This window comes from Pongo pygmaeus, chromosome 8 (genome assembly GCF_028885625.2).
Source record: "Pongo pygmaeus isolate AG05252 chromosome 8, NHGRI_mPonPyg2-v2.0_pri, whole genome shotgun sequence".
Classification (NCBI taxonomy): domain Eukaryota; kingdom Metazoa; phylum Chordata; class Mammalia; order Primates; family Hominidae; genus Pongo; species Pongo pygmaeus.
Window position 1 is genome coordinate 108626429 of NC_072381.2, and position 25078 is coordinate 108651506.

At 43.1% G+C, this 25078-nt stretch overlaps 1 protein-coding gene across 1 annotated transcript in view; it reads right to left on the bottom strand.

Annotated features, from left to right (window-relative positions):
- Positions 1-25078, bottom strand: part of PCGF6 (polycomb group ring finger 6) — a 47802-nt gene that overhangs the window by 17865 nt on the left and 4859 nt on the right. The window contains exons 6-8 of the mRNA XM_054435973.2: positions 23797-23905; positions 13142-13169; positions 5753-5851 (exon numbers count right to left, since the gene is read on the bottom strand). Of these exons, the coding sequence (XP_054291948.1) occupies positions 5753-5851; positions 13142-13169; positions 23797-23905 (236 nt within the window). The remainder of the gene's footprint in view (positions 1-5752; positions 5852-13141; positions 13170-23796; positions 23906-25078) is intronic.

A 25078-nucleotide genomic window follows, 5' to 3' on the forward strand; every position in this document is an offset into this window, starting at 1 on the left:
TTTTAAAATTTGATCTGCCACAAATAACTTTAAAGTTTAACAGTCCCATGGGAATTACTCATTCCTGTTAGTAAATAACCACAAATGAAGGTCACATATCTATCTGTAAACCATGCACACATTTCCCAGCTAGGACTAACCGGTTCAAAGAAAGTCAGCATAGCAGGCTCAAGTGACTGCAGGACACCAAGAATTATAGTCTGATGACTAGTAAACCAGATCAATGTTTTGTTCGCATTAGAAGTAACTCTTAATTACTTACTCTATCTTAAATTTAGGCCTCAACAATTTTAGTCCCCAATTAATGGGTCTGTATATTTGATAATTCTATTTTAACATTTTGGTTACATAATAATTTATGAACATTATCAGCTATACAGTAGCTGAGTGGTAGAATATTTATTTAGAGAGCCAAGAGCTGACAAAGAAAATTAAAGGTTGAAACAAATTTTATATCTTTTTTTTTGAGACAGGGTCTCATCATGCACTGACGCCTTGACCTCCCAAGCTTAGGTGATCCTCCTACCTCAGGCTCCAGAGTAGCTGGGATTACAGGTATGAGCCTTTATATCATTTTATTTCAAAATGCTAAAAGCCTTAAATTCTATGATGTAAGCAAAAAAGAAACCCACATTTTTAGGTAACAAAATCAACTTAGAAGAGATATACTGTACAAGATGGTGACTATACTTAATAATGTATTGTAGGCTGGGCGTGGTGGCTCACGCCTGTAATCCCAGCGCTTCGGGAGGCCAAGGTGGGCGGATCACGAGGTCAGGAGATCGAGACCATCCTGGCTAAATGGTGAAACCCTGTCTCTACTAAAAATACAAAAAATTAGCCAGGCGTGGTGGTGGGTGCCTGTAGTCCCAGCTACTCAGGAGGCTGAGGCAGGAGAATGGCATGAACCCGGGAGGCGGAGCTTGCAGTGAGCCGAGATCGCGCCACTGCACTCCAGCCTGGGTGACGGAGACTCTGTCTCAAAAACAAACAAACAAACAATAATAATAATATATTGTAATTGCTGAATAGAAATTTCAAGTGTTTTCACCACAAAAAATGTGAGGTAATGGTATGTTAATTAGCTCAATTTTGCCATCCCACAATGTATACATATTTCAAAACATTATGTTGTATACAATAAATAGATATGAGTTATTTCATTTTTTTTTTTTTTTTTGAGACAGAGTCTCACTCTGTCACCCAGGCTGGAGTGCAGTGGCGTGGTCTCAGCTCACTGCAACCTCTGCTTCCTGGGTTCAAGGGATCCTCCCATCTCAGCCTCCCAAGTAGCTGGGACTATAGGCATGTGCCACCACGCCCGGCTAATGTTTGTATTTTTACTAGGGACAGGGTTTCACCATGTTGGCCAGGCTAGTCTTGAACTCCTGACCTCAGGTGATCCACCCACCTTGGCCTCTGAAAGTGCTGGGACTACAGGGTGAGCCACCTTGCCTGGCCTTCACTTCACTTATTTTTATTTTTTTTGAGACAGTGTATTGCTGTCACTCAGGCTCAGTGCAGTGGCACAATCATGGATCACTGTAGCCTCGGTCTCCCCGGCTCAAATGATCCTCCCACCTCAGCCTCCCTAGGAGCTAGGACTACTAGCATTACAGGTGTGCGCCACCACACTTGGCTAATTTTGGTATTTTTTGTAGAGCTGGGGTTTCGCTATGTTGCCCAGGCTGGTCTCGAACTCCTGGGCTCAAGCTATCCACCCACTTTGGCCTCCCAAAGTGCTGGGATTACAGGTGCAAGCCACCACGCCCAACCCAAAATATTTTGTTTTTGTCAATTAAAAAAACAGGCTGGGCACAGTGGCTTATGCCTGTAATTCCAGTACTTTGGGAGACTGAGGCAGGAGGATCATTTGAGGCCAGGAGTTTGAGACCAGCCTGAGCAAAATGATGAAACCCCATCTCTACTAAAAAATACAAACAATTTAGCCGGGCATGGTGGTGTGCACCTCTAATCCCAGCTACCTGGGAGGCTGAGGCAGGAGAATTGCTGGAACCCGGGAGGTAGAGACTGCAGTGAGTCAAGACTGTGCCACTGCACTCCAGCCTGGGTGACAGAGCAAGACTCTGTATCACACACACAAAAAAAGTCCAGCCTGGGCAACACAGTATGTTATCCTTGCCACCAAAAAAAAAAACCCACAAAACACAAAACACACACACACACACACACACACACACACACACACACAGACACATAAATAGCCATAGAATAATCTATATTCTAGAGAGGGTCCTCCTGGGTATCACTTCTTATTCTATAATAAGGGCAAGTCTTCTGACTTCTGCTTTTAGAAATAATAGGTTGTTATGGGATCACTCATAATTCTTAATCCAGGAGTCACTAACCAGCTTTGTCTCTAACGAAAACCTAAGAATAACCTCAAGTGTGCTGTGGCTACAAGGTAAAAATAAGTCATTTCTAGTTTTCAGCTGCCATGAGATATAACCAGGATATATCAAGCTCAGTTAGAGAAGTCATATTTCATTGGATTTAGTATATATTTACTACCAGTAAATATTGGTACTAAAAACACTAGCAAACTTTCAGTCACTTTTTTTTTTGAGTTGGAGTTTCGCTGTTGTTGCCCAGGCTGGAGTGCAGCGGCGCCATCTCGGCTCACCGCAACCTCCGCCTCCCGGGTTCAAGCGATTCTCTTGCCTCAGCCTCTCGAGTAGCTGGGATTACAGGCATGCGCCACCACGCCTGGCTAATTTTATATTTTTAGTAGAGATGGGGTTTACCATGTTGGTCAGACTGGTCTTGAACTCCTGACCTCAGGTGATCCACGTGCCTTGGCCTCCCAAAGTGTTGGGATTACAGGCGTGAGCCACCGCGTCCGGCCCCTTTTCTTTTTTTTGATATAGTCTCCCTCTTGTCGCCCAGGTTGGAGTGCAGTGGCATGATCTTGACTCACTGCAGCCTCCACCTCCCGGGTAAAAGCAATTCTCTGGTCTCAGCCTCCTGAGTAGCCAGGACTACAGGTGTGCGCCACCATACCTGGCTAATTTTTGGTAGAGATGGGGTTTCGCCATGTTGGCCAGGCTGGTCTTGAACTCCTGACCTCAGGTGATCCACCTGCCTCGACCTCCCAAAGTGCTGGGATTACAGGCATGAGCCACTGCACATGGCCAGTCACTGTTTTAACATATCTATTAATTTAACTAACAATACAGTATTTTATTATTTTATTTTACTATTTTTTTGAGACAGATTATCACTCTGTCGCCCAGGCTGGAGTGCAATGGCATCATCTAGGCTGACTGCAACCTCCGTCTCCCAGGTTCATGCAATTCTCCAGCCTCAGCCTCCCAAGCAGCTGGGATTACAGGAGTGTGCCACCATGCCAAGCTATTTTTCATTTTTTAGTAGAGACAGAGTTTCACCGTGTTGGCCAGGCTGGTCTCAAACTCCTGACCTCAAATGATCCACCTGCCTTGGCCTCCCAAAGTACTGGGATTATATAGGTGAGTCACCATGCCCAGCCACAATACACAGTATTTTAGATAAAAATTATTCTATAAAACTTCACACATGATGGAGAATAACAAAAATGCTTTTTAAATTTGACTAATGAAAAAGCAAAGCTATATAAATGTTCATTTTTACTAACTGGACCACATAACTAGAACTATGAGTATATTTTACTTTTATGTTCAATGATACATGAAGTTTAAGGTTTCCATCGTACAACAACAAGAAAATATTATGGCCGGGTGCGGTGGCTCATGCCTGTAATCCCAGCACTTTGGGAGGCCGAGGCGGGCGGATCACAAGGGCAGGAGATGGAGACCAGCCTGACCAACAACATGGTGAAACACCGTCTCTACTAAAAATACAAAAATTAGCCAGGTGTGGTGGCATGGAACTGTAATCCCAGCTACTCAGGAGCCTGAGGCAGGAGAATTGCTTGAACCCGGGAGGCGGGGGTTGCAGTGAGCTGGGACTGCCCCACTGCACTCCAGCCTGGGCAACGGAGTGAGACTCCGCCTCCAAAAAAAAAAAAAAAAAAGAAAATATTACATAGCTAGAACAGGAGATCTCTTTTAATCCATTAAAAAAACTAATAGGGCCAGCTGGGCATGGTGGCTCACGCCTGTAATCCCAGCGCATTGGGACGCCGAGGTAGGTGGATCACCTGAGGTCAGGAGTTCAAGACCAGCCAGACCAACATGGAGAAACCCCGTCTCTACTAAAAATACAAAATTAGCCAGGCATGGTGGCACCTGCCTGTAATCTCAGCTACTCAGGAAGGCTGAGGCAGGAGAATTGCTTGAACCCGGGGGGCGGAGGTTGCAGTGAGCCGAGATCACGCCACTGCACTCCAGCCTGGGCAAGAGAGTGGGACTCAGTCTCAAAAAAAAAAAAAAAACTAACTAATAGGGTCCCTGTTAGATAAATATATTTCACTTCTCTAGGTGTCCTGAACTTTGCTTGTTTTTTTGTTTGTTTTGTTTTGAGACGGAGTCTCGCTCTGTCGTCCAGGCTGGAGTGCAGTAGCACAATCTTGGCTCACTGCAACCTCTGCCTGCCAGGTTCAAGCAATTCTCCTGCGTCAGCCTCCTGAGTGGCTGGGATTACAGATGTGTGCCAACAGGTCCGGCTAATTTTTGTATTTTTTAGTAAAGATAGGGTTTCACCATGTTGGTCAGGCTGGAACTCCTGACCTCGTGATCCATTCACCTCAACCTCCCAAAGTGCTGGGATTACAGGCGTGAGCCACTGCGCCCGGCCAAGCTTGCTCGTTATACTTGAACAACTAATAAATGCAAGGATGTCCTATAAAGAAGAGTGGATGATAAGCAATATCTTTCTCTACTACCAAAATGGAAAGAACTGGAACTGAGCCCTCTTTAATATTTCTATCTTCAGCTTTTCTCTGACACTAATAGATTGCCATCAGTGGCAGTAGGAAATGGATACTAGCCTGGCACGGTGGCTAACTCCTATAATCCTAGTGCTTTGGGAAGCTGAGGTAAGAGGATTACTTGAGGCCAGGAGTTTGAGACCAGCCTGGACAATATAGCAAGACCGCATCTCTTAAAAAAAAAAAAAAAAATTAGCTGGGCATGGTGGCATGTGCCTCTAGTCCTAACTAATCAGGAGGCTGAGACAGGAGGGAGGACCACCCAAGCCCAGGAAAACCTCAACGTTGTAGTGAGCCATGATCATGTCAATGTACTTTAGCCTGGGCAACAGAAACAGACCCTGTCTCAAAAAAAGGAAAAAAAAAGAAATGGACAGTAAATCAAAGTGATTAAAGCTGGAGGTGTGAATCACTATGTATCAATATCCAATTAGCATTAACAATGTCCAGGCACGGTGGCTCACGCCTGTAATCCCAGCACTTTGGGAGGCCGAGGTGGGTGGATCACGAGGTCAGGAGATCAAGACCACAGTGAAACCCCGTCTCTACTAAAAATACAAAAAAAAAAATCAGCTGGGTGCAGTGGCAGGCGCCTGTAGTCCCAGCTACTCGGGACGCTAAGGCAGAAAAATGGCATGAACCCGGGAGGTGGAGCTTGCAGTGAGCTGAGATCGTGTCACTGCACTCCAGCCTGGGCAACAGAGCGAGACTCTGTCTCAAAAACAAAAAACAAAAAACAATGTCTACAACATCATAAAACAAAAATAACAAAAATAATTGCATGAAACCCTACAGAGTTCTTTCTTCAGTGTGCTAAAGGTAAGCTCACAACTTTACCTATTCTTTTACATATATGTACTGTACCTGACAAGCTGGATCAAGACCCATTTTTCTTCTGAGGAATTTTTCTACATGTCCAATAGTTGCTTCTCCTGAAACTCGAACAAACTTCTTTTCCAATGGCTACAAAAATAGACAGATAAAACTATTTTTAGGTTAAATATACCTGTACATGCATGAGGTATCTGTATATATATGTAATGTGTAAACATTAAAGAAAATTTTATAGCAAAGATGATTCAATAGACTCTTGAAAAAACTTACTATGAAACAAGTTAATACACATATCAGAGAAGAAAAATGGAAATTCTGCTTAGCTTTCCCTTTCTGAAAAGTATGTCAACAATTTTTCTAAATAGGCTTGCTGGTTTATTTTAATGTTTCATTGAAAAAACAAAACTCAGAGTAAAATGTACTCATTCATTTCAAGTACTGAACTTACACTTTAAAGACACAGAGAAAACACCCAATACCAAATGTCTAAAACAACTTTGAGGCCGGGCATGGTGGCTCACGCCTGCAATCCCAGCACTTTGGGAGGCAGAGGCAGGCAGATCGTTTGAGGTCAGGAGTTCGAGACCAGCCTGACCAACATGGAGAAACCCCGTCTCTACTAAAAATAAAAATTAGCTGGGCATGGTGGCGCATGCCTATAATCCCAGCTACTCGGGAGGCTGAGGCAGGAGAATCGCTTGAACCCGAGAGGCAGAGGTTGAGGAGAGCCAAGATCGTGCCATTGTACTCCAGTCTGGGCAACAAGAGCAAAACTCTGTCTAAAAAACAAACAAACAAAAAACCCAAAAAACTGCAAGGAAGAAAAAGCAAGATAGAGGAGGAATGGTGAGACTAAAAAACATTAAGGGGTGTAAATGACAAATACATTAACCAATTACAATGTATGGACCTTACTGAATCCTGATTGAAAAACTATCAACAATTTTCAGGGGACAATCTAGGAAATTTAAATAGTACATGAATATCTGATCAAGGGATTATCATTAATTTAAAAAACTGCAGTATCATTATTATGTTGCCATAAAAGGACACTTAACATGAATTTATAATTATTGGAGTGGTGTGTACATGGGAGTTCATTATACTATTCTGCCTACTTTTGTATAAGTTTAAAAATTTTCATAATAAAGGGATTTTTTTTTTCTTTTCTTTTTTGAGACAGAGTCTCACTCTGTCACCCAGGCTGGAGTGCAATGGTGTAGTCTCAGCTCACTGCAAGCTCCACCTCCCGGGTTCACGCCATTCTCCTGCCTCAGTCTCCCGAGTAGTTGGGACTATAGGCGTGCGCCACTATGCCCAGCTAATTTTTTTTTTTTTTCATTAGAGACGGGGTTTCACTGTTAGCCAGCATGGTCGCGATCTCCTGACCTCGTGATCCACCCGCCTCAGCCTCCCAAAGTGCTGGGATTACAGGTATGAGCCACTGTGCCCGGCCAGGGATTTCTTTTTTAAGTGAAAAATAAAAAGATCACTATCTAGACACATGTGGCTGGAATGTGGGACCCAATAGTTTGAGGTGTAGGAGGTGGTAAGTAGATGACAGAGTTTGAAAGTAAAAACTAATGCTTACCCAGCTCCCATCTCTCTGAGACAACTAACGATGCTACGACCTCATGCAAATGAAAAGCTGAAGTAATCAGAACTAAACAGTCCCTTACAGGAAAAGTACAAAGTGTTTTTTTAGGACTTACAGACTGGGAGGCTAGAATGGCTACCTAGGGAACCAAGGCACACATTTGTTCCATGTTACAGCACTCAGCTTTCCTATCTGTACAGTAGTTTGTTCTTAAGAACTTTCCCAACTAAAACTCAGAGTCTATATTAGATAGGTATTTTATTTTTCTAGGTGTCTTGGGCTTGCTTGTTATACTTGAGCAACTGACAAATGGTCTGTCCGTTATTACCACAATACAGCATATAGAATAGGTGTTGAGTGTAGGCACTCCAGGCAGACACCTGGGCTCAAACCCTGGTTCTGCCATTTTCTAATAGTGAGTCTTTGGGCAAGTTCCTGAACTTGTCTGTCTCTATTTGTAAAATAGATAAAAATAGCACCTGCTTCATACAATTATCATGAAAATAAGTTAATGTATGTAAATAACTAATAAAAATACCTGTCACATAGTAAGCAACTGAAGAGTTGTTAGTGTTGTGAGCCATTTGTCTCTAAGATTATTTGCATCATTTTGCTCTTTATGTAAAGGATTTAAACTTTTTTTTGTTTGTTTTTTGTTTTTGAGATGGAGTCTTGCTCTGCCGCCCAGGCTGGAGTGCAGTGGAGCGATTGTGGCTCACTGCAACCTCTGCCTTCCAGATTCAAGCAATTCTCTTGCCTCAGCCTCTCAAGTAGCTGGGACTACAGGCGTGTGCCACCACGCTAATTTTTGTATTTTTAGTAGAGACGGGGTTTCACTGTGTTAGCCAGGATGGTCTCGATCTCCTGACCTCGTGATCCACCGGCCTCGGCCTCCCAAAGTGCTGGGATTACAGGCGTGAGCCACTGTGCCCGGCGGATTTTAACTTTTGAGATGGAGTCTCGCTCTGTCACCCAGGCTGGAGTGCAGTGGCACAATCTCGGCTCACTGCAACCTCTGCCTCTTGGGTTCAAGTGATTCTCCTATCTCAGCCTCCCAAGTAGCTAGGACTACAGGTACCCGCCACCAACGTCTGGCTAATTTTGTATTTTTAGTAGAGATGGGGTTTCATCATATTGGTCAGGCTGGTCTCGAACTCCTGACCTCAGGTGATCCACCCGCCTTGGCCTCCCAAAGTGCTGGGATTACAGGCATGAGCACTGCACCTGGCCCCAATTTCTTAAACCTAGTAGAAAATGATTTTATTGTTTTATAGGGCTGTCATTACTAAAAGAGAAAAACTAAAACAAAGATTTCATGAAAAAAATATAACCAGTAAGGGGCTTAAACAAAAATTCTAACATAAGCATATACATATGTATGTTTTTGAGATGGAGTTTCGCTCTTGTTGCCCAGGCTGGAGTGGAATGGCGCAGTCTTGGCTCACTGCTACCTCTGCCTCCCCTGTTCAAGCGATTCTCCTGCCTCAGCCTTCCAAGTAGCTGGGATTACAGGCACGAGCCACCACACTAATTTTTGTATTTTTAGTAGAGACAGGGTTTCATCATGTTGGCCAGGCTGGTTTCAAACTCCTGACCTCAAGTGAACCGCCCACCTCGGCCTCCCAAAGTGCTGGGATTATAGGCGTGAGCCACCGTGCCCGGCCAGTTTTTTTGTTGTTTGTTTGTTTTTGAGACAGAGTCTTGCTCTGTCGCCTGGGCTGGAGTGCAGTGGCACGATCTCGGCTCACTGCAAACTCTGCCTCCTGAGTTCATGCCATTCTCCTGCCTCAGCCTCCCAAGTAGCTGGGACTACAGGCGCCTGCCACCATGCCCGGCTAATTTTTTGTATTTTTAGTAGAGATGGGGTTTCACGGTGTTAGCCAGGATGGTCTCGATCTCCTGATTCGTGATCCACCCGCCTCAGCCTCCCAAAGTGCTGGGATTACAGGTGTGAACCACTGTGCCCGGCCTGTTTTTTTTTTTTTTTTTTTTGAGATGAAGTTTTGCTCTAGCCCAGGCTGGAGTGCAGTGGCACAATCTCAGCTCACTGCAGCCTCTGCCTCCCGGGTTCAAGCAATTCTCCTGCCACAGCCCTCCTGAGTACCTGGGATTACAGGCATGCATCACCATACCGGGCTAATTTTTGTATTTTCAGTGGAGACAGGGTTTCCCCATGTTGCCCAGCTGGTCTCAATTCCTAACTTCAAGTGATCCTCCCATCGTGGTCTCCTAAAGTGCTGGGATTACAGGCATTAGCCACTGTGCCTGGCCAAGCATATATTGTTTCAACCAGATACATTTTTATATCCCCAAAATGTTTACACCAAGCAAATTACAAACAATGTTTCTATTCAAAGTTTCTATCAAATCTTGGCTTAGGTATTAAAAAAAAAAATCAACAGCTTTTTTGAGATGTAATTCACATACCATTAAATTCACCCTTTAAAAGTGTACAATTAAATGGATTTTAGTATATCTACAAAATTTTGCAACCATCACTGCTATGTAATTTCAGAATATTTTCATTACCCTAAAAAGAAGCCTGGCTGGGCAAGGTGGCTCACACCTGTAATCCCAGCACTTTGGGAGGCCAAGGCGGGTTGATCACCTGAGGTCAGGAGTTCAAGACCAGCCTGGCTAACATGGTGAAACCCCGTTTCTACTAAAAATACAAAAAATTAGCTGGGCGTGGTGGAGCGCGCCTGTAATACCAGCTACTTGGGAGGCTGAGGCAGGAGAATTGCTTGAACCCGGGAGGCAGAGGTTACAGTGAGCCCAGATCGCGCCACTGCACTCCAGCCTGGGTGACACAGCGATACTCCATCTCCAAAAAGAAAAAAAGTAACCTGTACCTCTTGGTAGTCACTCCCCATTCAGCCTCTTCCCCAAGCCTCTGACAACCACTAATCTGCTTTCTGCTCCTGTGGATTTTCTTGTTCTGCACATTTCAGATAAATGAAATCATATAATATATGGATGGCCTTTTGTGACTGGCTTCTTTTCCTTAGCATCATGTTTTCAATGTTTACCCATGTCAGACTATGTATCAGTACTTCATTCCTTTTTACTGTCAAATAATACTGTATTATATGAAAATACATTTTGTTTATCCATTCATCAGCTAATAGGTTATATACACTGTTTCCAATTTGGGGTTATTATGTTTTTTGAGATAGAGGTTCGCTCTTTCGCCCAGGCTGGAGTGAAGTGGCATGATCTCAGCTCACTTTGCCGAGTTCTCCGCCCTCTGGGTTCAAGTGATTCTCTTGCCTCAGCCTCCCAAGTAGCTGGGATTATAGGTGCCCACCACCACGCCTGGCTAATTTTTGTATTTTTAATAGAGATAGGGTTTTGGCATGTTGGCCAGGCTAGTCTCGAACTCCTGAACTCAGGAGATCCACCTGCCTTGGGCTCCCAACGTGCCAGGATTACAGGCATGACCCAATGTCCCCAGCCCAATTTGGGGTTATTATTAAAAATATATATATTTTTCAAATCAAATCCAAATAATGTGCATACAATGTAATTAATTTATATGTCCCTTAAGTTACTTTTATCAATAGGTTTCATCTGTAGATTTATGCGTCATCTCTTTCCTTTTTAATTTATTTGCTGAAGAAACAGAATTGGTTGCTATGTAGTTTTTCACTATCTTGATCTGGCTTATTATATTCCTACAGTGTCATTTAATACATCTCTCTCTTTTTTTTGAGACGGAGTCTCGCTGTGTTGCCCAGGCTGGAGTGCAGTGGCGAGATCTTGGCTCACTGCAAGCTCCGCCTCCCAGGTTCATGCTATTCTCCTGCCTCAGCCTCCCGAGTAGCTGGGACTACAGGCACCCGCCACTGCGCCCGGCTAATTTTTTTTGTATTTTTAGCAGAAACGGGGTTTCACTGTTAGCCAGGATGGTCTCGATCTCCTGACCTCATAATCCGCCCACCTCGGCCTCCCAAAGTGCTGGGATTACAGGCTTGAGCCACTGCACCCGGCCTAATACATCTCTTTGTCCCCTGTATTTCTTGTAAATTAGTAATTAAATCTAGAAGCATAATCACCTTCCTATATGTTTTGGCAAGAACATTTCAAGGTGATATTGCTACCATGTTTTTTCATTTGTAAGAACCACAACTATATATTCTGGGTTGCACATGTGTTTTTGAGGAAGCAGTAGACTAATACTTTATCTTTTCTGTTTTTAAGACAGAGTCTTACTCTGTCACCTAGGCTAGAGTGTAGTGACGTGATCACAGCTCACTGCAGCCTCAAACTCCTAGGCTCATGTGATCCTGCCACCTTAGCTTTCTGAGTAGCTGGAACTACAGGCCCATGCCACCATGCAGAGCTAACATTTTTATTTTTGATAGAGACAGGGTATTCCTGTGTTGCCCAGATTGGTCTTGAACTCCTGGCTCCAAGCAATCCTCCTGCATTGGCCTCCCAAAGTACTGGGATTACAGATGTGAGCCAACGAACCTAGCCTAATATTTCAATTCATTCTCTAGTTCTTTCTTCATGAGGTTTTAAAACTCTGTTGGACTGACTACTACAGGTTATTAGATAGACGTCTTCAGGGAACACTGGTAGCATATATCCCTGTGCTTAAACCATACAAAAACGTATCTGCCACTATCCCACCCACTACATGGCTACGAGAATTTCCTAAAGCTGAACACCACTGGTTTGATGTTTTACAACTTAGAAGAGGTTCAACGCTATCAAAAATCATGGGGATTTGTGGTCGGGCGCAGTGGCTCACACCTGTAATCCCAGCACTTCGGGAGGCCCAGGTGGGTGGGTCACTGGAGGTCAGGAGTTTGAGAATAGCCTGGCCAACATGGTGAAACACCGTCTCTACTAAAAATGCAAAATTAGCTGGGTGTGGTGGTGCATGCCTGTAATCCCAGCTAGTCAGGAGGCTGAGGCTGGGTTCAAGAATCGCTTGAACCCAGACGGCGGAAGTTGCAGTGAGCCAAGATTGCATCACTGCGCTCCAGCCTGGGCAACAGAGGAAGACTCCATAAAAAAAAAAAAAAAATCATGAGGACTTAAAGCTGCATTCCCTCTATCACATCAGTCTCTGAGACACATGTATAATATGCTTCATCCAGAGAATTACCTATCTATTCCTATGCTTTAATTCATGTCTCTGAGCTAGTGTGTTCATAAAACAGTACAGTATATCCAACTAGGTATAATTCACCTAACTTTCAGTACAGGCTCTTGACAAAGTCACTGAAAATCTAAACAGATCAAAGTCACCTATTCCTTGTATATTTACCTCCCAAGTAACTACAAGGTCTGATTTACCCCTTTTTAAAAAGTTACCTTTTCCTGATGACTCACATTATAGTAGTAACACTGTATACAATGGTACCTGTGATTTCGGAATCTTTAAATCAACTCTGAACTTAAATATGTTACAAAGGAGTTCATTCTTACCTCTAAAACTTCAGTGAATAATTGAAGTAACAAGTAGGGCAAAATAACTTGAGCAAAAAATGTTACATGCAAATAAAATTTTAAGCTCATATTTAACTCTAAACGCCAACTATGCAAAAAATGCTTTGAGACATTTTTTATCACCAAATTAACATAGCATTTGGTTTTAGTTTTAAAAAGTATTCACTTAATTTTCCTTAGACTACTGTTCTGAATGAACAAATCCCTACTTAACTTTTATTCATAAATCTATAAAAATATTATTAAATGTACTTCATATTTAAATAACTTATTTATACAATCTCCATTTGGTTGCTAATCTGACTCAAATTTGTGTGCTACAGAGTCCTCTTGTGAAATGAATGAAAAAAAAAGTAAAATACCTTAAAATGTCCCGTGCCTTCATTAGCACTGAAAAATGAGAGCAAAATTAATCAATATTTAATACTTTAAGCTATATGTTTAATCATAAAACAACATATATAAATATTTGAGAAACATCAATTCATTGTAATTCTAGAACACAGTCACCTGAAGTTCTATGAAATAAACAAATGTAATTGTCATTTCTGCCACCTAGTGGTTAAGGCAAAGGCAGTTTTATCCAGTATTTTACACTACCTTCTATACTTAATTTTAGAAGTTAAAAGTATATTCTTTTTTTTGATGGAAAATATGAGAATTTACTTATTTCTTCCAGCTTTATTAGGGAATAATAGACAAATTAAAATTGTATATATCTATAGGTTTTAAGATACGTATATACTGTAAACTAACAAAATCAAGCAAATCAACATATCCATCAGCTCACATACTTATTTTACTGTAGTGAGAACATTTAGGATCTACTCTTAGCAATTTTCAAGTATATAATACATTATTAACTGTAGTCATCGTGATGTACAATAGATCTCCAGGAAAAAGTATATTCTTAAATATTAGATTCCCCCTCACCCCACATTTAGCATCCTAACATTTTACAACTTAAAGTCTAATTTCATGTTTTTCTTTTAATCATAATGAATGTGATTTTTCTCTCTATAGTCATATTTACAATATAAAATTTCTTACAAGAAGGCTGCTATGCTTCCTATTGCTTTTCTTGCAGAATAATTACCTGCACATAATTTTACTCAGTTTCCTTTTCACCTAGAAGCCTACAGAATTCTTGGTTAAATCAATTACTTTTAAGCCATGAGGGAGACAAGGGGATCTAACTTTTTGTTGAGAAAATACTATGTGCCAGGCACTGAATTAGGTATTCATATGCATATGCATGTTTTTCATTTAGTCCTCACAATAGCCCCACAAATGAGGTATTAGTACCCCTTTCTACAGATGAAAAAAAATTAAGCTCACAGAGGTCATAACTTGCTTTGGGTCACACAGATATGGTAGGTAATAAAACTGAAATTCACACTCAGGTGTGCGCAACATCAAAGCCAATGTTCTTTCTTCCTTATGTTGTGAAGATTAGACAAGTTCACAATTGCATCATCTCCAAAGTATTCTTTTTTCTCTTTCATTTTTTTCTTTAAGAGATAGGGTCTTGCTCTATCACCCAGGCAGGAGTGTAGTGGATCACTGCAGCTTCAACCTTCTGGGCTTAAGCCTACCTGAGCAGCTGGGAGTACAGATATGTGCCACCATGCATGGCTAATTAAAAAAAAAAAAAAAAAAAAAAAAATTTAAGAGATAGGGTCTTGCTGTGTTGGCCAGGCTGGTCTCAAACTCCTGGCCTCAAGCTATCCTCTTGCCTTAGCCTCCCCAAATGCTGGAATTACAGGTGTGAGCCACCACACCCAGACTCCAAAGCACTCATTTTTTTTTTTTTTTTTGAGACGGAGTCTCACTGTCATCCAGGCAGGAGTGCAGTGGCGTGATCTCAGCTCACCGCAACCTCCGCCTCCCAGGTTCAAGCGATTCTCTTGCCTCAGCCTCCCGAGTAGGTGGGACTACAGGCACCCACCACCACACCCGGCTAATTTTTATATTTTTAGTATAGACGGGGTTTCACCATGTTGTTCAGGATGGCCTCGATCTCTTGACCTCGTGATCTGCCCACCTTGCCCTCCCAAAGTGCTAGGATTACAGGCGTGAGCCACCGTGCCCGGCAAAGTACTCTTTGTAAGAAAAAAATAGGCTAGGCTTGGTGGCTGATGCCTGTAATCCCAGCACTTTGGGAGGCCAAGGTGGGCAGATAATAAGGTCAGGAGTTCAAGAGCAGCCTGGCCAACATAATGAAACCCCATCTCTACTAAAAATACAAAAAATTAGCTGGGCATGGTGGCGCATGCCTGTAATCCCAGCTACTCGGGAGGCTAAGGCAGGAGAACTGCTTGAACCCGGGAGGCGGAGGTTGCAGTGAGCCGAGATCGTGTCACTGCACTCCAGCCCAGTGACAGTGCGAGACTCCATCTCAAAAAAATAAAGAAAAAGAGGCCAGGTGCAATGGCTCACGCCTGTAATCCTAGCACTTTGGGAGGCCAAGGAAGATGGATTGCCTGAGCGCAGGAGTTCGAAACCAGCCTGGGCAACAAATTAGCCAGGTGTGGTGGCATGCACCTGTAGTCCCAGCTACTCGGGAGGCTGAGGCAGGAGAATCGCTTGAAATTGGGAGGTGAAGGTTGCAGGGAGTCAAGATCGTGCCACTGCACTCCAGCCTGGGCAACAGAGCGAGACTCCGTCTCCAAAAAAAAAATTAAAAAAATAAATAAATAAATAAAGAGAAAAAAGTAATAGAGATACAGAAATATATTATTTATATATTATAAATAAACCTATAAATGATATATTATTTTATATGAAATTATATCAATATATAAATGTAAACTGTAAATCCGTAAATGTACAAATAAAATATACACATAAATAGAATGTTAAATTATATTATCTTAGAGTTATAAAATAAAACATCCCATTCATTATAAGAATTATCTCTGTAGAATACCTGGTACATGGGCATCAGCTTCTGCCTGAATAGCTAGACAGCTTAACTGACAAGTCAGCAATTTCATTTGTGGGTGACTTTGTTAGAAATTACTTGCTTGCAGCCAGGTGCGGTGGGTCACGCCTGTAATTTCAGCACTCTGGGAGGCCGAGGTAGGTGGATCACTTGAGGTCAGGAGTTTGAGACCTGCCTGGCCAACATGGTAAACCTACATCTCCAATAAAAATACAAAAATTAGCCAGGCGTGTTGGCACATGCCTGTAATCCTAGCTACTCGAGAGGCTGAGGCAGGAGAATCACTTGAACCCGGGAGGTGGAGGTTGCAGTGAGCCGAGGTCGTGCCACTGCACTCCAGCCTGGGTGACAGAGCCAGACTCCATCCCAAAAAAGCAAAAAAAATTACTTGCTTCCACTTAATCAAACACGCTTCACCCTGTAACATATACCTAGAAGTCATAGTTTTGCCTTCTGGTATTGTGAATCAGACCAATTTTTCTTTTATTTGGTAACCCTTTAAAGATTTTAAACTAATTTGAGGGACTTACCATTGCTTTATTTCCAAACGAAATATTTTTGTTCCTTCCACTACCATATAGGACGTATTTTCAAACTTTTACCATTCCGGTTATACCTGTTTACCAATATCTCTCTTAAAATACGGTACCCAGAGCTGAACACAATACTCTTGTTGGACTAAGGCAGCATAGAGTGGGATACTACTCTTGGGTTTACTAAACACCACTGAGCTTAAAATGGCATTAAATTTTTACTGTATCACACATCTTGTAAGACTCCATTTTCTTTGGTATTCAGGTGTATGTATTATAGCACCATGGACCACTTTAACCTTTATTTTTGAATGGCCCTGCATTATTTCAATACTCATACTGATAATAATTCAGACTTAAGAACATCATATGTTGATTCTTACAACAATCCTTTGAGTTGCTATTGTAACCTCCAATTTAGAAATACAGAAACTGATGATCAGTTCAGAGAAGTTACATCCCAAGGGTTACCTACTCTGAGTTAGTCTTCAAAACCTATACTCTTTCAACATACCATACTGTCTGTCTTGGGTTATTTCTTTTTATAATCTACTTTACACATAGAAACTATAGAACAAAAAGGGTAAGAGTCTATCTTAAGATCATAAAGCTGGGCACGGTGGCTCACGCCTGTAATCCCATCCCAGCACTTCGGGAGGTTGAGGTGGGTGGACAACCTGAGGTCAGGAGATCGAGACCAGCCTGACCAACAAGGAGAAACCCCGTCTCTACTAAAAATACAAAATTAGCTGAGCGTGGTGGTGCATGCCTGTAATCCCAGTTACCCAGGAGGCTGAGGCAGGAGAATTGCTTGAACCCAGGAGGCAGAGGTTGCAGTGAGTCGAGATCATGCCACTACACTCCAGCCTTGACAACAAGAGCAAAAGCCTGTCTCAAACAAACAAACAAACAAAAAAATTGGTCAGGCGCAGTGGCTCACGCCTCTAATCCCAGCACTTTAGGAGGCCAAGGCAGGCAATGAACTTGGGAGGCGGAGCTTGCAGTGAGCAGAGATTGCGCCACTGCACTCCAGCCTGGGAAAGAGCAAGACTCCATCTCAAAAAAAAAAAAAAAAAGACCATAAAACACACATACCCTGTTGCGTGCAGTGCCTCACGCCTGTAATCCCAATACTTTGGGAGGCTAAGGTGGGTGAATCACCTGAGGTCAGGAGTTCGAGACCAGCCTGGCCAACATGATGAAACCCCATCTCTACTAAAAATATAAAAACTTAACCGCGCATAGTGGCACGCGCCTGTAATCCCAGCTACTCGGGAGGCTAAGGCAGGAGAATTACTTGAACCCTAGAGGCAGAGGTTGCAGTGAGCCGAGATCACACCACTACACTCCAGCCTGGGCAAGAAGAGTGAAACTCCGTCTCAAAAGAAAAAAAAAAAATACATACCCAATTTAGGGGAGAAATCTAATTTCATATTTCAGTAACAGAGAAATTAGTGCAGAGGCTGAACCCACCTCAGTGTTTTTCCTCCTCCAAGTCAAGCAGAGTCAAGCACTGAACCAAATTTGCCCCTGTGCTTCCATCAGACTAAAACACCCCTTGTCCTGTCATGAAAACAGTTTCCTACAGGTTACCCCCAATAGCCTAAGTTTTGTGGTAACATAAATGCTTTTCTATGTAATAAAAAGGGTGAGGTGCAGTGGCTCCCGCCTGTAATCTCATCACTTTGGGAGGCCAAGGCGGGTAGATTGCTTGAGTCAGGAGTTCAAGACCAGCTTGGGCAACATGGTAAAAAATTAGCTGGGCATGATGGTGTGTGCCTATAGTCCCAGCTGCTCAGGAGGCTGAGGCGAGAGGATTGCTTGAGTCTAGGAGGCAGAGGCTGCAGCAACCCGAGATTGCACCACTGCAGTCCAGCCTGGGCAGCAGAGCAAGACCCTGTCTCAAGGAAGAAAAAACAGATAAAGGACTATGTTATGAGGTACACTGAATACCCATCATAATCAACAATTTCTAAGGTTCAATTTTTATTTACACAGCAGGACCTTAATATATACCTTATGAGGCTGGGTGCAGTGGCTCACGCCTGTAATCCCAGCACTTTGGGAGGCCGAGGCAGGCGGATCACAAGGTCAGGAGTTCGAGACCAGCCTGGCCAACATGGTGAAACCCCATCTCTACTAAAAATACAAAAATTAGCTGGGCGTGGAGGAGGGCACCTGTAATCCCAGCTACTCAGGAGGCTGAGGTGGCAGAATTGCTTGAAACCGGAAGACTGAGGTTGCAGTGAGCCAAGATCGTGCCACTGCCCTCCAGCCTGGGGAACAAAAGCGAAATTCTGTCTCAAAAAAAAAAAAAAAAAAAAACTATATCTATATCTATATTATACACACACACACACACATCTTATGAGGAGGGTGCAGTGGCTCATGCCTGTAATCCGAGCACTTTGGGAGGCTTAGGCAGGCGGATCATGAGGTCAAGAGTTTGAGACCAGCCTGGTTAACAGGATGAAACCCCGCCTCTACTAAAAATACAAAAAAAAAAAAAAAAAAAAGGTCAGGCATGGTGGTATGCGCCTGTAATCCCAGCTACTTGGGAGGTTGAGGTAGGAGAACTGCTTGAACCCAGGAGGCAGAGGCTGCAGTGAGCCGAGATTGTGCCTCTGTCTTCCAACCTGGGCAACAAAGCAAGACTCGTCTCGGGAAAAAAAAAAAAAATATATATATATATATATATATATATATATTTTATATACATACCTTATGAATAAAGAAAAGCAATTTATTCAAGGTTACAAAGATAGAAAACAGCAGAGCTATGACTTAAATCCAGATCTCCTATTCCAAGATAGGGCTTTTTCCTCTACAGCAGGGAACACATTAATAATGTAACAACTTTAGTAATGGTAATGACTGCCTTGAGCATTGTGGTCAAGTCTCATCAGGAAAGCCTGCTATGATTAATTATTGATTTCTGCTACAAGAAAGAAGAAATGGTGGCACACCCGTCACATGTTTACCATCATTGTATTACAATATCTGACTTTTCAAAAAAGGTATAAAAAGTGGATCCAAGTTCCTGCTGTGATTAGTGGAAAGTGTTACATTTCCCCAAAATAATTTTTTTTTTTTTTTTTGAGACAGGGTCTTGCTCTGTCACCCAGGCTGGAATGCAGTGGTGCAATCAAGGCTCACTGCAGCCTCAAACTCCCAGACTCAGTCGATCCTCCCCCATCAGCCTCCCTAGTAGATGGGACTACAGGTGCATGCCACCATGGCCAGTTAATTTTCTTTTTGTATTTTTTTGTAGAGACAGAGTTTTACCATGTTGCCCAGGCTGGTATCCAGCTCCTGGACTCAAGTGGTCCTCCTACCTCTGCTTCCCAAAGTGCTAGGATTACAGGCATGAGCCACCATGCCTGACTCTCAAAATAATTTTTTAAAAATATAATTCCTTAAGTTGGGCGCGGTGGCTCACGCCTGTAATCCCAGCACTTTGGGAGGCCAAGGTGGGCGGATCACCTGAGGTCGGGAGATTGAGACCAGCCTGACTGACATGGCGAAACCCTGTCTCTATTAAAAATAGAAAATTAGCCGGGCATGGTGGCCGGCACCTGTAACCCCAGCTATTTGGGAGGCTGAGGCAGGAGAATTGCTTGAACCCGGGAGGTAGAGGTTGCGGTGAGCCGAGATTGCGCCATTGCACTCCAGCATGGGCAACAAGAATGAAACTCTGTCTCAAAAAAAAAAAAAAAATCCTTTTAATTGTCTTTTTTATTTTTTTTGAGACGGAGTTTCGCTCCTGTCACCCAGGCTGGAGTGCAATGGCACTATCTCGGCTCACCACAACCTCCGCCTCCCGGGTTCAAGTGATTCTCCTGCCTTGGCCTCCCAAGTAGCTGGGACTAAAGGTGTGCACCACCATGCCTGGTTAATTTTTGTATTTTTTGTTTGTTTTTGTATTTTTCGAGACGGAGTTTGGCCCTTGTTGCCCAGGCTGGAGTGCAGTGGCATGATCTCGGCTCACTGCAACCTCTGCCTCTCGGGTTCAAGTGATTCTCCTCCCTCAGCCTCCTGAATAGCTGGGATTACAGGTGCAAGCCACCACATCCAGCTTTTTTTTTTTTTTTGTATTTTTAGTAAACACGGGTTTCACCATGTTGGCCAGGCTGGTCTCGAACTCTTGATGTCAAGTAATTTGCCCACCTAAGCCTCCCAGAGTGCTGGGATTACAGGCGAGAGCCACTGCGCCCGGCCAACTCTTTTTAATTTTCAAATTTTAATTAGCTAGTCATTAAAAGATATTACTCCAGCCTTCTTTTGATTAGTATGAAAACAAAACAAAACAAAAGTCACACTGTCACATGTGTAAAAATTCAAACACAATGGCAAGTAAGACTTTTTCCCATCCTAGACTCAATAGACTCCAGTGCCGCTTCCTAGGGGCACTGCCATTAATATGTTTTTTTTTTTTTCCCAGCAGTCTTTCTCTGTCACCCAGGCTGGAGTGCGGTGGCACAATCTTAGCTCACTGCAACCTCCGCCTCCCAATTCAAGCGATTCTGCCTCAGCCTCCCAAGTAGCTGGAATCACAGCCGCGTGCCACCACACCTGGCTAATTTTTTATACTTTTGGTAGAGACAGTGTTTCACCATGTTGGCCAGGCTGGTCTCAAACTCCTAATCTCAAGTGATCCGCCCACCTCGGCCTCCTCAAGTGCTGGGATTAAGAGTGAGCCACTGCACCCGGACTTTTTTTTTTTCCTTCAGACAGAGTTTCACTCTCATTGCCCAGGCTAGAGTGCAACAGCACGATCTTGGGTTACTGCAACCTCCACCTCCCAGGTTCAAGTGATTCTCCCGCCTCAGCCTCCCAAGTAGCTGGGACTACAAGCACCTGCCACAACACCTGGCTCATTTTTACATTTTTAGTAGAGACAGGGTTTCATCATGTTGGTCAGGGTGATCTTGAACTCCTGACCTCAGGTAATCTGCCCGCCTCAGCCTCCCAAAGTGCTGGGATTACAGGCGTGAGCCACCATGCCCGGCCAAGATGTTCTTATATGGCCTTTCAGGAATAGTCTGTGCACATAAAAAGTATACATGTACGTGCGTATTTTCCACCATCCTCTTTTTAAAAAACTTAAGTAAGCACATGGTACGTGTGCTTGCCTTTCTGCACCTTGCTTTTCCCACTTAATACATCTTGGAGATTATTCCACATCGTCACACATATTATTATATTAGCACATACTCATGTATGGGTATACCATTATTTAACCTACTCCCTTATAGAGATATAAATTGCAATACTCTTTAATAATAGAAATTGCTGGATTAAAATTTGGAATTACATGATTTCTTCTAATTTTTCCAAAGGGATCTTTATGTCATTATCAACCACTACTATGGGCTTCCTGGGGACATAAGAAATGTCTCTTGCCGTTTAGGGGTTCTTTTTTTTTTTTTGAGACGGAGTCTCTGTCTCCCAAGCTGGAGTGCAGTGGTGCCATCTCGGCTCACTGCAAGCTCTGCCTCCTGGGTTCACGCCATTCTCTTGCCTCAGCCTCCTGAGTAGCTGGGACTATAGGTGCCCACCACCATGACCGGCTAATTTTTTGTATTTTTAGTAGAGACGGGGTTTCACCGTGTTAGCCAGGATGGTCTCGATCTCCTGACCTCATGATCCGCCCACCTCAGCCTCCCAAAGTGCTGGGATTACAGGCATGAGCCACCGCGCCCGGCCTTAGGGGTTCTTAATAACAGTTGAGAGCACGAAGTGAATATACAAGGAGATAAATACAACAAAGCACATGCTAGATAATAAATGATACAAGTAGCCTAGAGTTATAAAGAGATGACTGAGAAGTAAAATAGTCATCAGTGATACAACATGAGAAATCTAGATTTTTTCCAAGAAAGGCATTTCAGTTTACTGGGCCAGCCAGTTAAGCGTTTGAAAACTACAGTTCGATACATGCCAACTCTGGGACCATGACGGTCTGTTTAACATTGCTGCACTAAAATGGAGTACACCATATGCTACAGTGTATGAAAGAAGCAATTTATAAGTATCTAGCCGGGCAAGGTGGCTCATGTCTATAATCCCAGCACTTTGGGAGGCTGAGGTGGGTGGATCACCTGAGGTCAGGAGACCAGCCTGGCCAACATGGCAAAACCCTGTCTCTACTAAAACTACAAAAATTAGCCAGGCGTGGTGGCAAGTGCCTGCAGTCCCAGCTACTCGGGAGGCTGAGGCAGGAGAATCCCTTGAACCTGGGAGGCAGCAGTTGCAATAAGCTGAGATTGTACTACTGCACTCCAGCTTGGGCGACAGAGTAAAACTCTGTCTCAAAAAAAAAAAAAAAAAAAAGAAAAAAAAAGAAAGCTATCTAACTAATTTGGCAAAATCAGGTAAAGTTGAAGAGGAACATACCCTAAGACTCAGTAAATCTACACTCGTGGAGAACTATCTATGTCACATATACACAGGAGATACATATGAATTTGTTTACAGCAACATTGTTTAAAATAGCAACAAGTAAATACACCAACAAACCTGGAAACAAACCTAAATATTCAACAGAACAGGAAAAGATAAGAAATAATATATTAATTTTAATGGAATGTCAGATAATGGTGAAAATGAATGAACTAGAGCTATGTATTTCAACAGGGATGAATCACACAATACTGAGTGAAAAGTATACCATTTCAAGTTTGGCAAAAACAATGCTACATATTGCTTAGGAATAGATATACACGTGGCAACCATGTGAAAAAAAAAGGCATGGGAATGACAAACACTTTTTTTTTTTTTTTTTTTTGAGACACAGTCTCACTCTGTCACCCAGACTGGAGTGCAGTGGCACGACCTCGGTTCACTTCAACCTCCACTGCCCAATTTCAAGTCATCTTCCTGCCTCAGCATCCCGAGTAGCTGGGATTACAGGCGCCTGCCACCATGCCTGGATAATTTTTGTATTTTTAGTAGAGACAGGGTTTCACCACGTTGGTCAGGCTGGTCTTGAACTCCTGACCTCGTGATCCGCCCGCCTCAGCCTCCCAAAGTGCTGGGATTACAGGCGTAAGCCACCATGCCCAGCCTTTTTTTTTTTTTTTTTTTTGAGATGGAGTTTTGCTCTTGGCGCCTAGGCTGGAGTGCAATGGCACATCTTGGCTCACTGCAACCTCTGCCTCCTAGGTTCAAGAGATTCTCCTGCCTCAGCCTCCCGAGTAGCTGGGATTACAGGCACCTGCCACCACGCCCAGCTAATTTTTTTTTTTTTTTTTGTATTTTTAGTAGAGACGGGGTTTCGCCATGTTAGCCAGGCTGGTCTCGAACTCCTGACCTCAGGTGATCCACTCACCTTGGCCTCCCAAAGTGTTGGGATTACAGGCGTGAGCCACTGCACCCGGCCCTTTATACCTTTTTCTAATTATTTCTAATATTCAATTATTTCCTAATTTTCAAAGGGGATGTCAGAAAACTTGATTTTACCTGAGTTCAGAATGATTTCCTATTAGGACTTTTAACATTCTTTATTTTAAGTTAAAAGGTAAATTTTTAGGGTACTCACCCAATGAACTCCAGTAATAAAGACATATCAAGTTCAGGTGGAATACGAAACACTGATTCTAGGACTTTTTTAGATCTTCCTTTGCTTGAAGGGACTGGCTGTGGAACAGCTATTTAATAGTCAAACAAAAATGTTAATTAAGAATAAAAATGTCATAAATTGAGATCTTTGGAAAAATACACAAGTATTATAACTATGTTGAGTATTTAAAAGATCATAAACCACTCAATCTCCCTGTCTTTAATGACATTGGCTAATCTGTCAAAGCCAGTGAAATGAGAGGCAAGCCTGGGGACCACTCCACAATGGAAGGCAGACATGTGGCTGGCTTATTAGGGCTGCAGAGAGAGCTCATTAGAACAGCAACATGTGTAGACAACCTTGCATAAGCACTACTATGTGTCAGGGCTCATACTTAGCACTTCACATGCATCATCTCATTTGTCCTTACTATAGTCCCATGATATAGGTACCAGTGCTAGTGCTACTCTTTTTTTTTTTTTTTTTCTTAACTAATGAAGAAACTGAGACCGCCAGTCGCCATGGCTAATGCCTGTAATCCCAACCCTTTGGGAGGCCAAGGTGGGTGGATCATCTGAGGTCAGGAGTTCGAGACCAGCCTGGCCAACATCAAGAAACCCTGTCCCTATTAAAAATACAAAAATTAGCCAGGCATGGTGGCATGTGCCTATAATCCCAGCTATTTGGGAGGCTGAGACAGGAGGACTGCTTGAGACTGGAAGGCGGAGGTTGCAGTGAACTGAGATCATGCCACTGCACTCCAGCCTAAGCGACAAGAGCGAAACTCTGTCTCAAAAAAAAAAGAAACTGAGGCTTAGAGAGAGTAAGCAATTTGTGTAAAGTCACCCAGCTAAGTCAAAGAACCAGGATTTAGGCCAAGCAAGGTAGCTCATGCCAGTAATCCCAGCACTTTGGGAGGCCGAGGTGGGTGGATCACTTGAGGTCAGGAGTTCGGGACCAGCCTGGCCAACATGGTGAAACCCCATCTCTACTAAAAATACAAAAAAAATTAGCCGGGTGTGGTGGCACATGCCTGTAATCCCAGCTACTCAGGAGGAGAATTGCTTGAACCTGGAGGCAGAGGTTGCAGTGAGCCAAGATCACGCCACTGCACTCCAGCCTGTGCAACAGAGCGAGTCCATCTCACTTTAAAAAAAAAAAAAAAAAAAAAAAAAAAAAGGCCAGGCGTGGTGGCTCACGCCTGTAATCCTAGCACTTTCGGAGGCCAAGGTGGGCAGATCACCTGAGGTCAGGAGTTCAA